Source organism: Orcinus orca, chromosome 11 (genome assembly GCF_937001465.1).
Source record: "Orcinus orca chromosome 11, mOrcOrc1.1, whole genome shotgun sequence".
Taxonomy (NCBI): Eukaryota; Metazoa; Chordata; class Mammalia; order Artiodactyla; family Delphinidae; genus Orcinus; species Orcinus orca.
In genome coordinates, this window is record NC_064569.1 from 81,754,419 (window position 1) to 81,766,939 (window position 12,521).

General features: G+C 37.1%; 1 protein-coding gene across 15 annotated transcripts in view; it reads right to left on the reverse strand.

The window, feature by feature from the left end:
* The window catches only part of BLTP3B (bridge-like lipid transfer protein family member 3B), a 104,089-nt gene that overhangs the window by 63,764 nt on the left and 27,804 nt on the right, over nucleotides 1-12,521 (reverse strand). For 10 of the 15 annotated variants that reach the window (XR_004483117.2, XR_004483116.2, XR_004483115.2 and 7 more), the window contains 2 exons: nucleotides 2,362-2,524; nucleotides 1,117-1,155 (listed from right to left, as the gene is read on the reverse strand). Coding sequence is in view for 12 of the 15 variants with exons in the window: in XM_033427660.2 (XP_033283551.1) it covers nucleotides 1,117-1,155; nucleotides 2,362-2,524 (202 nt within the window). In the remaining 3 variants the exon portion in view is untranslated. Of the gene's footprint in view, nucleotides 1-1,116; nucleotides 1,156-2,361; nucleotides 2,525-4,120; nucleotides 4,268-5,692; nucleotides 5,713-12,521 lie in introns of those variants that run through there. The other 5 variants (XM_033427665.2, XM_049694711.1, XM_033427663.2 and 2 more) reach the window with 2 other exon arrangements.

Consider the following 12,521-nt stretch of genomic DNA (forward strand, 5'->3'; position numbering starts at 1 on the left):
TTTATTTTATGTATATTACGTAGATATTATTTAAGACTATTTTCTCTTTCATTTCTTTAGGAGCAAAGAAAACAGTAAGTAAGCAGAGTTATTTTAAATGTTTCTCTAGAGGTCTAAAAAGAGAAATACTAAAAAAAAAGTGCTTAGTCCTTTCTCAAGGCACTTATTATCTGGTGGAAAAGCTTATTACAGGAGTACAGGAGAAAAAAACTATAAGAAGTAACCATATACTGATGACATCATCAAGTTTTACAGACATATAATCGCTAATCCCAGAGTGTACTACATTATTAATTGATAAATTAGATTATTTATTAATAAATAGGATTAAACCACCTCTAAAAGCTTAAACCTGAGCTTTAATTAAAACCTGGGCTAATTAAAATAAATAGAACCAATCTAAAACCTGAGATTTAAGATGTGTAACTAAGAAAAATGCAAGAAATATGAAAAAGTAAATACTCTCATAGTAAAAAAGTTTCTTTCTCAGTCCAAGTTTTTTCTTGAAGGAAGATCAAATGTCCTTAGTAGTCATCACTAACACATCTCCAGTCATTCTTCATTCTCTATTTAATATTGTACTTATTATCTGAAACTGTCTTGTTTTGTTTACTTGTTCGTTGTCAGTCACCTTGTAAAAATATGCTCTCTCAGGGCAGAGGGGAGGTGCTCAGTAAATATTTGTGGTATGAATGAATCAATAAATGACCAACTGATCAGTTTTCCTTAAAAAGTAAAGTATATTAAAGAACGTATTATATTAGATCAGTAAAAGCAGAAACACAGAAAGTCTGGACCAAAGTTTATTAAAAGAAGAATCTCATAAATAAAGTATAATATATCAATAAAAAGTTAAAAAATGCAATAAAATATACCAACTTACAATATAATATTCTAGACCTGAAAAACTTTAAAGACCCTCTCATTTTAAAGTTCAAACTTCTCATTTAAGAACTGATAAAACTAAGAACCATCAAAATAGAATGAAAGATAACTAGCAGAGAAGCCATGAGATTATGTTTCTATGAAACAAAATATTAATATTTTGTTTAATATTAGATTTGTTAGATTATATGCATATATAAGAGTTTATTTCTGAAGCAATTCAGAACTTACCAAACAGATGGGATGTGTTTTCAGTTTTGTCCATGGTATCTACAAAAGAAAATTTTTCTTTCTTTAAAATGAATCATTAAAAAAATAATATAAAACAGTAATCAACACAGATACTCTCTTAACATAGTGAAAGACATACCAAATTATATCAGATGACTTTTTTCTTAAATTGAAAAATAATAAACTGAGCAATTCATTCATACTCTTGAAATCAGCTGCACCTATTTTATATTAAAAAAGACTACTAGCCTTATTTTCTTGGTCATCTTTTTAAATAAAAATTTCAGGTTCTCTTAATATCTTTTTTCCCCAGTTCTGAAAACACATTTTAATTTTGTAGCTGAAGAATTCCTAGCAAAGTATAATCAGTGTTTTGTTTATTTAACAATTTTTTAAATTCTAGAATTCCAACCAATCTCCTTGTAGGTATTCAAGACAAATACAAAAGTGAGACCATTAATGTTAAATACAAGTAACATCAAATAAATAATGTTCAAATATATCCTGCACTAAAAATGTCATGTTTTTAGACATTTGGGCTTATGGAGGATAGAACAAAAATTAAAGGTTACCATCAAAGGATACAGCAACTTTTCTACAATCTTTTCTTTGGAGCCCAATTTTAATTTTATGAAAAGTTAGCATGCAGTATTTCTACTGAGTAGGCTCCCAAACTAAGCCTAATCTTTAAGAGAAGGAAATGATATGATGTATGATTAGAGCCAAAGATAATAAGAAAGCTTAAGTTTTAATAAGCAGAACTAGTATTAAAAGAAAACTTTAAAAACCTCAAAATAAAAAACAAATGAGGAAAAGAGACAGAATTTCAAATAAAAGTATAATGTCCAGAATAAGATAACTTATCAGTCCTTATGTCTTCATTTGAAGTAGTGTTTACTAACTACAAATTTAAATTGTCCCTTTTGACAATAAATCGTGTGAAAAAAATTTTAAATATGTACCAAATTATTTTATTAATAAAGCATGAACAATTTTATTTAAATATTAATATTAAATTTTAATAAAACTTAAAACCTATAAATTAATAAACATATATTAGCATTCAATTAAATTCAAAAGGCACACATTCATGCAATTATTTACAAGGTATCTGTCTTTTAAAATTATGTTAATAAAAATGCTTCTTTTCAGAATTACCGAAAACAAAATATTTATTTTAAAAGATAGGGATTAAATAAACAAAATGAAAACAGAAAATGCCTTGCACAGATATCAAAGTCTCACCCTAATAGATGCTTTATTACAAAAAACTTTGTTGATAGCAAGCCATGTTGGCAAATCCAACATATTCTGGAGCACCTCTTCATCCAACTCCAAATTCTTCAGTTCACCTTCTCCTTTAAGGGTACTTAGATTTATCTTGTCAGGAGATAAATTTTTGGTAAATCTGAAAGAGAATATATATTGACATTTATTTTAGTGTTAGTTACTGTACCCCTGACTTGTTCTTGCAAATATACAGAGCATTAAGAATGTAATAGCAGCACTAAGAAACACAAAACCACAATGATAGGCTCTACTCTAATCCGTGTTTTTCAATGTGGTTTTGTTATTATTGTTTTGATCTCCCTTGTCCATAGCTCTCTTACACAAAGTCTACAGTATTTTTGGTATACATTTAAATATCTTATAACCAGACACAATCAAGCTCTAGTTCTTACTGTCTTTCAAATTTATGAATACTTAGTATCCACTATTTTTCAGGAACTATGCAAGGCTTTGAGCCATCCCTTACAACATTTTGTTCACTTCACTACAGACAATATCACAGAAGTGGATATTCCTATTTCACTAACCAATATACAAGTAAGGTAAGGAAATGAGGTGGACCTTTAGAAATAGTAGCAGCAGCAGCTGCCACCACTGCCATTCATCATGCCAAGAGCTTAATGAAAGTGCCAAAAGTCACATAGGAGACTGGACCCTGAATTCTAATTAAAGAACTCAAATTCTCTATAATGATTTAGAAAGGAAAGTTCTTAAACTCAAAAGAAAAGATTGAAAATAATAATAGTTAAAATAACAGTGACCATTTTCCAAGGGTTTACTGGATACCAAGCTCTTCTCTTTGAGTGCATGCGTTACTAATTTTCATGATAACCCATTAGGGTCAATACTATTTTCATTCCCACTTTTTTTTTTTCATATTTATTTATTTGGCTGCACTGGGTCTTAGTTATGGCAAGCGGGATCTTCGTTGCTGCGTGCGGGATCTTTAGTTGCATCGTGCGGGATCTTTTAGTTGCAGTATGCGGGCTCTTAGTTGCAGCATGTGGGATCTAGTTCCCTGACCAGGGATCGAATCTGGGCCCCCTGCGTTGGGAGTGTGGAGTCTTAACTGCCGGACCACCAGGGAAGTCCTTATTCCCACTTTTTACAAGAGTAAATATAAAGAGAAACTAATTTATTTGCCCAATGTCACAACTAATAATGATGATAATAGTAATAATAACAATAAATTACACATGCACTTTAAAGAACTTTCGTATATGTTAATTCTTAACACAATCCTACAAAATAAAAAATTGCTAACTTTACCCAGCCTTACTTTTTCAAAAGTGAAACTATTGAAAAAGTTAACTACTGGCTAACAAAGGAGTTATTAGCCAGTCTTCTACCATTTTTTGATATTAAATATTAAAGTAACAAAATGTACTGGGTTATTTACATGCCCTACACATCAACAAGAATCAATATGCACATGCTTCTGCACTGACCCTAAACCAGAATTTCTTGAGCCAGATCTTATCTGGATTCCTATCTTCTCACAAAATGTCAACACACTGACTTTCTCAACATAAAGCTCGTATTTAACCCATATTTGACCAAAGATGCTGAGCTGTTTCTCACTTACTACCAATCATGTTTCATTTAAGAATATGAAGTTTCCTGAGAGGCTGCCATTTCTAATCATATAGGAATGACCTGCCACTGCCTCAAGGCAGAATATTAATGCAGAAGGGAACATTCAATAAGTACTTACTGAGGATTCACTATTCCGACACATACACTGGCAAGCAGTATACTCAAGGTTTTTGCCTTTCTGAAATATTCAGTTTAGTTGGTGAAGAGTGAATACAGGGGTTCTTAATCCAGATCTTCTTTGAAATAGGGACTTTTGAGCTGATATCTAAAGGATGAGTAATAGAAGTTAACTAGGCAAGGAAAAGAAGGGGTCAGGAAATAAAGCGTATTCCAAGTAGAGGGAATAAAACATATAAAGGTTCTGAGGCAGGAGGGAGCATGGTATAAAGTGGAAGTGAAAAAGATCAGCATCTGGCATGTAGCAAGAGAGCCAGGGGAGCAGAAGATAACTCTGGAAGGACAAAGAGAGGACTGATTACACAAGGCCTTGACCATTTTATTCATTCATTCATTCAATAAATTTTAACTGATTACCTATAATTTAAAAGGCACTAGGCAGGGCGGGCTTTCCTGGTGGCACAGTGGTTAAGAATCCACCTGCCAGTGCAGGGGACAGGGGTTCGAACTCTGGTCCGGGAAGATCCCACATGCCGCAGAGCAACTAAGCCCGTGCGCCACAATTACTGAGCCTGCACTCTACAGCCCACGAGCCACAGCTACTGAGCCCACGTGCCTAGAGCCCGTGTTCCGCAACAAGAGAAGCCACCGCAAAGAGAAGCCGGTGCACCGCAACGAAGAGTAGCCCCCGCTCACCACAACTAGAGAAAGCCTGCGTGCAGCAATAAAGACCCAATGGAGCCAAAAATAAATAAATATTTTTAAAATAAATAAATAAATAAAAGGCACTGGGGATTTGAGAGTAAACAAAATAGATAAAAATCTCTTCCTTCATGGAGCTTAACTGGGGGGTAGAACACAGAGAATTAAGAAATAAGTTAAATATATAATAAGTCAGATTCAAAGTGAAGAGGTACTCCTTATAGTTGAAATAAGAAATACAAATTTAAGTATATTGTTTAACCTCACAAACGTAAGCAATGGAAAAGCTAACAATAGTGATATAATTTATTAGGTATTGTAGGTCGGTAAAATTTGGAGTGGTTAATTTAGTAAAATCCTTACCTATCTTAGCAGTAAGTGAGTATGCAAGATCTAACACTGATACATCTAGAATGAACAGCATAGATATATAATTTAGAGCTAGTAGGGTAACAGTGAGGTAAATGCGACTGCCACTGGGGAACAAGATTGGAGGGATCAGGAAAGGATGGGTTGGAGGCTTGTTGCTTTTTGTGTTCAGCCCACTTGAATTCATTCATTCATTTATATAACAAATATTTGTTGTGTGCCAAAAATGTGCCAGACACATAAATGAAACAGATGAGTGGGGGAGACAGGGTATTTTCTACCACAACAATGCCAAAATTTGAAACTGAATATTAGGCAGCCTTGTTCTTAAAATTTTTTATTAGGCAATTGATGCCAACATTTTGCTCCCCTCTTCTCTTACCCCTCCTCTTACACTGTCATTCTGTAACACAAACTTTTCAGTCATCTGGTGCCCACACCCAGTCTTGTTTTTTGGTGTTGTGGGGAACTTATGAATGGGGCAGTAAAGGAGAACTCTTACCTGTCCTACCTTTCCCCTCCAATGGCATGGCTAGGAGAGGTCCCAGGATTTCTGTGGAGGGGATTTGTGGTTGTGGAGTTCCAGGTAGTTATGAGACACTGCAGTGAGCTGAAGCAGCAAGGATGATAAGCATACTGAGCAGACTACTTTGGAGCCCGAATGAGAAAAGCTGTCTCTTTTTCTATATATTCAGGTACCAGAGCAGTGCATATAGAACCACCTGGGAGCGCTTAAAAAACTCAATGCCCAGGCACAACCCCCTCCCTTCCCACCCTCACCACTACCAATTAAATTAAAAAGTCTCTGGCAAAGGGACCTCAGGCACATGATTCAAATCATTAACATATAGTTCATAAGCGATTTCTGCACAGTTGATTGAGTTAAAAAATTAGAGCTTCAAACCACTTTTCATCCTGATATTCATAATATAAAGTCTAAGAAAGAACAACACTGACTTCCTTGACTTTATAATACATAGTTATAGTGTAAATAGAAAATGTATAGCTTTTATTTCATGAATAAGGTTAATTCTGTGACCAAAAGCCCCCCCACACACCAACAAACATACTAGTTTACAGTTCTAATCTCACCTCTTACCCTCAGTGTCCCCATGCTGTTCTCCAAACATACCAGGCAAGCTCTCCTCCTTAGAATTTTTCACTGGCTGCTCCTACTGCCTGCAACACTATTTCCACCATATCCATAAGGCTAAGTCCCTTACCACCTTAGAGTCTACTCAAATATTACCTCCTCAATGAGGCTGCTGATGAAACAAAATTATTTTAAGGCAGGAAAAGAAATTTAACGTGAAATTTTCTCTGCTGTTTGAGCCACTATACCTTCTCCTTAGTGTGCATTGTGCATCTGCATTATACATTAACTAGATTCCCTAAGAAGACACAGGAACGTCTACACACACACACACACACACACACACACACACACACACATCAATTTCCTGCTGGCACCAGCAAGGAAACTCCTTAGGAGATAGCATTCCCTCCGTTATCGTGTAAGGGGTTATGATGACCCACTACTCACTTTGTTGAACTATGTAAACTGTCAATGCCACCTTGATGTTTAACCCTTTGATGTATAACCCTTTGTCTCAAAAACTTATATAACTGTGCTTAGACCTCTAATGGGCAGAACAGTCCTCAGAGCTTTCTGAAAGACTATCTCCCTAGTTATAATTTTCAGATTGGCTTGAATAAAATTTCCCATTTCTTTCTTGAAAAAAAAAAAAGTCAGATTCTGATAACTGTGGAAAAAACAAAGCGAAAGTAAGATAGGAGGTGCAAGCAGAGGACCTTTTAATTTTTAAAAGAGTAGACAGGGGGCTTCCCTGGTGGCGCAGTGGTTGAGAGTCCGCCTGCTGATGCAGGGGACACGGGTTCGTGCCCCGGTCCGGGAAGATCCCACATGCCGCGGAGCGGCTGGGCCCGTGAGCCATGGCCGCTGAGCCTGTGCGTCCGGAGCCTGTGCTCCAAAATGGGAAGGGCCACAGCAGTGAGAGGCCCGCATACCGAAAAAACAAAACAAAACAAAACAAAACAAAAAAGAGTAGACAGGAAAAGCCTCATTAAAAAGATGACATTTGGGCAAAGATCTGAAGAAAGCCAAGGAGCTAGCTATGCAAATATCTGGAGGAAGAATGCTCTAGGCAGAGGAAAAGCTAAGGGCAAAAACTGAGGTAGGAACATGCTTGGCAGGTCTGAGGAATAGCAAGAAGGCCAATGTGAGTGGAGGAAATGAACAAGGGCAAAAATGAAAGGAGATGAGGTTAGAGAAATAACAAGGGCCAGATCATGTGAGGCCTTTTAAGCCACTCTAAGGACTCTCTGGCTTTTACTCTGAGTAAAAATGAGAGTGACTGGAGATGGTTTTTGACAAGAACAGGGAGTTTTAAAGGATGGCTCTATTGAGAATAGATAAAAGAAGGACATGGACAGAAGCAGGGAGCCCAGACAGAAGGTTATTGCAATAAGACAGGTAAGAGAAGATGTTGCCTTGGACCAAGATGGAAGAGTAGGAAGTGGTGAGAAGGGAACAATTCTAGACATATTCTGAAGGTAAAGCCAACGGGATTTGATAGTACAGATTGAAGTCAAGGATGGCTCCAAGGTTTTTGATCTAAGCAAACAGAAGGATAGAGCCACCATTTATTGGGGTAAAGAGACAGAGGGAGAAATAAGCTTGGGATTAAGGATCAGAATTTAGGCTTGGAATAGTTTCATTAAGAGATGCTTATTAGATATCCAAGAGGAGATACCAATTAGGTAGCTGGATATTCAAATCTTATTCAGTAGTTGCAGACACAAATTTAATAATCACCAATGTTATATATGGTATTTACAATTGCAAGATGGAGACAAAAAATGAAATGGCTCAAGGACTGTGGTCAAGGACCAATAAGAGGCCAAGTAACCAATAAAGGCGATTAAGAAGGAAGGGCCAGTGAGGTAGGAGAGAAATCGTTTTTGTTAGGTGAGAGAAAATTCAGCAGGCTTGTATGTTGATGACCATGATGCAGAGAAAAGAAAACTACTGATGGACAGACAATGGATGGAATAAAATCCTTGATTAGAAGACAGCACATAGAGTACACAAGAAGAGGGACTGGCTTTGAACAGTTTTGATTTTGGAAAGCATATTAATACTCTATATATGCAAAAAATAAAATAAGAAAGAATGTGAAGAGGGGAAATGCCTAAAACTGAAAGCGACCTGAAACAAATGAACCTAATTGTATTAAAAAATACTGTAACCATATTCAAGGGGAAGATAGGAAGAAAGGACAGAGGGATAGATGGACAAAAACGAATCTGATTAACTCATGAATACAACATTTGACTATATATCCTTAGTATTGGGCAAGGAGGGGTGATTAGTGGAGAAATCAGGCAACATCTTAATGGTCTATGGTACAAGAATGTTCATCTCAATGATATTTACAAAAGGAAAAAAGTGAAAGCACTCCATAATAATCCCTTTAATTATGATACATTATGCCTACATATATATCAAGCAATACGTGTTGAGAATTATATAAAGAAATGGTTATACTATAGCGCCTGGTGAAAATTCAAGGTTCAAAATTATATACTGTGATTTCAATATGCAAAAGTGGAAGATGGAAAGATTAAAATGTTATTCACAAGAAATTCTATCTTCAATTTAGTTCATACCAAAGGGACAACATGTGCAAGGAGCATGGACCGTATTTAAAGTCAGACAAACAAATGTGAATTCTAGTTTAGCCACCTACTGTGACACCCCTCTGCCTCAATTTCCTCATCTGTAAAATGGAGAAAAAACTCAAAAAATGTGCAACTCAAAAAATTTTAGTGAGGATTAAAGATAATATGTAAAGTATTAAAGATAATATGTAAAGTATCTGATACAAAACAGATATCCAATTAAGAGTTCTCTTTCTCCTGACCTGCTTTTTATTGAGTTTAAATTATGAAGGCATTGATTATAGTTTTAACAGGAGCAATATCAAAAGTTCAAGCTTGGGGGGACTTCCCTGGTGGCGCTGTGGATAAGACTCCGTGCTCCCAGTGCAGGGGGCCCAGGTTCGATCTCTGGTCAGGGAACTAGATCCCACATGCATGCCGCAACTAAAAATTTGCATGCCACAACTAAGGAGCCCACGTGCAAGGAACCAGCAAGCCGCAATTAAGGAGCCCTGGAGCCACTACTAAGAAGCCTGCCTGCTGCAACTAAGACCCAGTGCAACCAAATAGATAAATATTAAAAAAAAAAAAGTTCATGCTTCGGAATTCCCTTGTAGTCCAAAATCTGCACTTTCACCACCGAGGGTGCGGGATCAATCCCTGCTCAGGGAACTAAGATCCCGCAAGGGGTGCAGCCAAAAAAAACCCAAAAAAGTTCAAGCTTATCCAAACAGGACTTTAAAATGGCAGAGCGGTGGAGCTAATCTTGAAACATATTAATACTGCTCATCTATTAAAATATTTTAAAGAGGAAGCTGAAGATGTATTGGTAACTGTCACATCCACAGCTATTAGAGAGTTGGTTTCTTATACTGGGTAGGCCGTGGACATATCAAATTATTTATCTTCTATTATTCATACATGAGGCTTTCATTTAACATATATTTCAGTTTTGCACAAATATTTCCCAATCATTTATTAATATAATTATGTTCCTTCCAAAAACAGAGAGAGGAGGATGGTTTTTCAGTCACATTTGTTAACTTAATTGATAGAGGAAAAGCACACTTTCAATAAGTAAACAAAGGGACTAAAACCCACAAAATAACATTAAGGCATGGACTAGCTATGTGTCTACCTATGCTTTGTCCAAGTGTTGCTATAGGCTCTTTGGACTAAATTGCCATGTGAAATTTCCAGATAATTGTATTATTCTACTAAATATTCTACTAATATTAGAAGGGTTATAATACTGGGCCTGATCCTAAAGAGAATAAATTATTATCCAAAGTAAACCTCTTCAGTTCACTAAAGACTCATTTAAAGTTCTAAAAGTTATATAAACATTTTAAAACAAACTTTTTAAAAAATGGTAGAAATCTAGGTCAATGAATTAAACTTCCAAATAATTAATTATTTGGTGGAGATAAGAGTGGAGTGGGAGAATGGAAGCATGAAATCTATATAAAACCGAAGTAGACATGTTAAAGACTCAAAATGAGGATAAAAAAGAAAGCTGATTGACTTGAATATGTCAAAGTCATAACAACTGTACAGAAGAAAGTCATAACACATAATAAAGATAAACCTGGCACAATTCTTACTGAATTTTTTATTTTTAAAATTCAGAACACACAATAATGTTCCATTACTATGTACATTATGGCATGTAAAGAGGTTTATTTTAAAGTAAACATGTGTTCTTTATTTTAACGTTAGTATTATATGAAATAAATTTTAAATGTGGATGTACATATTTTATTGGTTAACTATATTTTTAACAATGTAACAATTTTAAAGCTAACTTAAAACATGCAAACAGGCTTCCATTTTTCCAAAATCTTCTTTAATTACATGTAATACATGAAAATAAATTTACTAGGTTTTTCATTAGTAACAACAAAATAGCTAAGTAGAGGAATAAAATTTCCAGGCAAATGGAAAGGAAAGGTTTGATTTAGATTACACATTTTACAGTTAATACATAGAGTCTAAATTATGTGTAGAGCACTGTACACGGTAAAATTTAGGGCAAAACAAGTAAGTCAGTCCATATAATCAAGATTTATAATTTGCTTAAGGGAACACAGCACAAATGCACTAAAAGTCAAGAATCGCTCTGCAAGAAGAAAAATGCCACTTAACACTTAACCTCTTGTGGATGACCTAGAGTCTGTCATACAGAGTGAAGTAAGTCAGAAAGAGAAAAACAAGTACTGTAGGCTAACACATATATATGGAATCTAAAAAAAATAAATTAAAAAAAATGTTTCTGTAGAACCTAGGGGCAGGACAGGAATAAATACGCAGACGTAGAGAATGGACTTGAAGACACGGGGAGGGGGAAGGGTAAACTGGGACAAAGTGAGAGAGTGGCATGGACATATATACACTACCAAATGTAAAATAGATAGCTAGTGGGAAGCAGCCGCATATCACAGCGAGATCAGCTTGATGCTTTGTGACCACCTAGAGGGGTGGGATAGGGAGGGTGGGAGGGAGGGAGACACAAGAGGGAAGAGATATGGGAACATATGCATACGTATAGCTGATTCACTTTGTTATATAGCAGAAACTAACACAATAATGTAAAGCAAATATACACCAATAAAGATGTTAAAAAAAAATTGCATCCCCCTTCAAAAAAAATACTTAACCTCTCAGACTTCCCTGGTCGCACAGCGGTTAAGAATCTGCCTGCCAATGCAGGGGACACAGGTTTGATCCCTGGTCCAGGAAGATCCCACATGCCGCAGAGTAACTAAGCCCATTGCACCACAACTTCTGAGCCTGCGCTCTAGAGCCCGCAATCCACAACTACTGAGCCCGCGTGCCAGAACTACTGAAGCCCACGCGCCTAAAGCCTAGAGCCTGCAACAAGAGAAGCCACCTCAATGAGAAGCCCATGCACCGCAATGAAGAGCAGCCTCCACTTGCTGCATCTAGAGAAAGCCTGCGTGCAGCAACGAAAACCCAACGGCAGCCAAACATAAAATAAATAAAATTAATTTTTATTTATTTATTTATTTATTTATGGCTGCATTGGGTCTTGTTGCTGCATGTGGGCTCTACCCAGTTGAGGCAAGCAGGGGCTGCTCCTCGCCACAGTGCACGGGCTTCTCACTGCAGTGATCTCTCCCACTGCGGAGCACGGGTCCCAGGCGCACAGGCTTCAGTAGTTTTGGCACCCGGGCTCAGTAGTTGTGGCTTGCGGGCTCTAGAGCTCAGGCTCAGTAGTTGAGGCGCCCAGGCCCAGCTGCTCTGCAGCATGTGGGATCCTCCTGGACCAGGGCTCAAACCCGCGTTCCCAGCACTGGCAGGCAGATTCTCAACCACTGCACCACCAGGGAAGGCCAAAATAAATTTTTATTTAAAAAAATAAATAGGGTTTCCCTGGTTGCGCAGTGGTTGGGGGTCCGCCTGCCGATGCGGGGGGCGTGGGGTCGTGCCCCGGTCTGGGAGGGTCCCGTATGCCACGGGGCGGCTGGGCCCGTGAGCCATGGCTGCTGGGCCTGCGTGTCCGGAGCCTGTGCTCCGCAACGGGAGAGGCCACAGCGGGGAGAGGCCCGCGTACCACAAAAATAAATAAATAATAAATTAATAAATAAATAACCTCTCTATGGCTCAGTTTCCTCATCTGTAAAATGGTG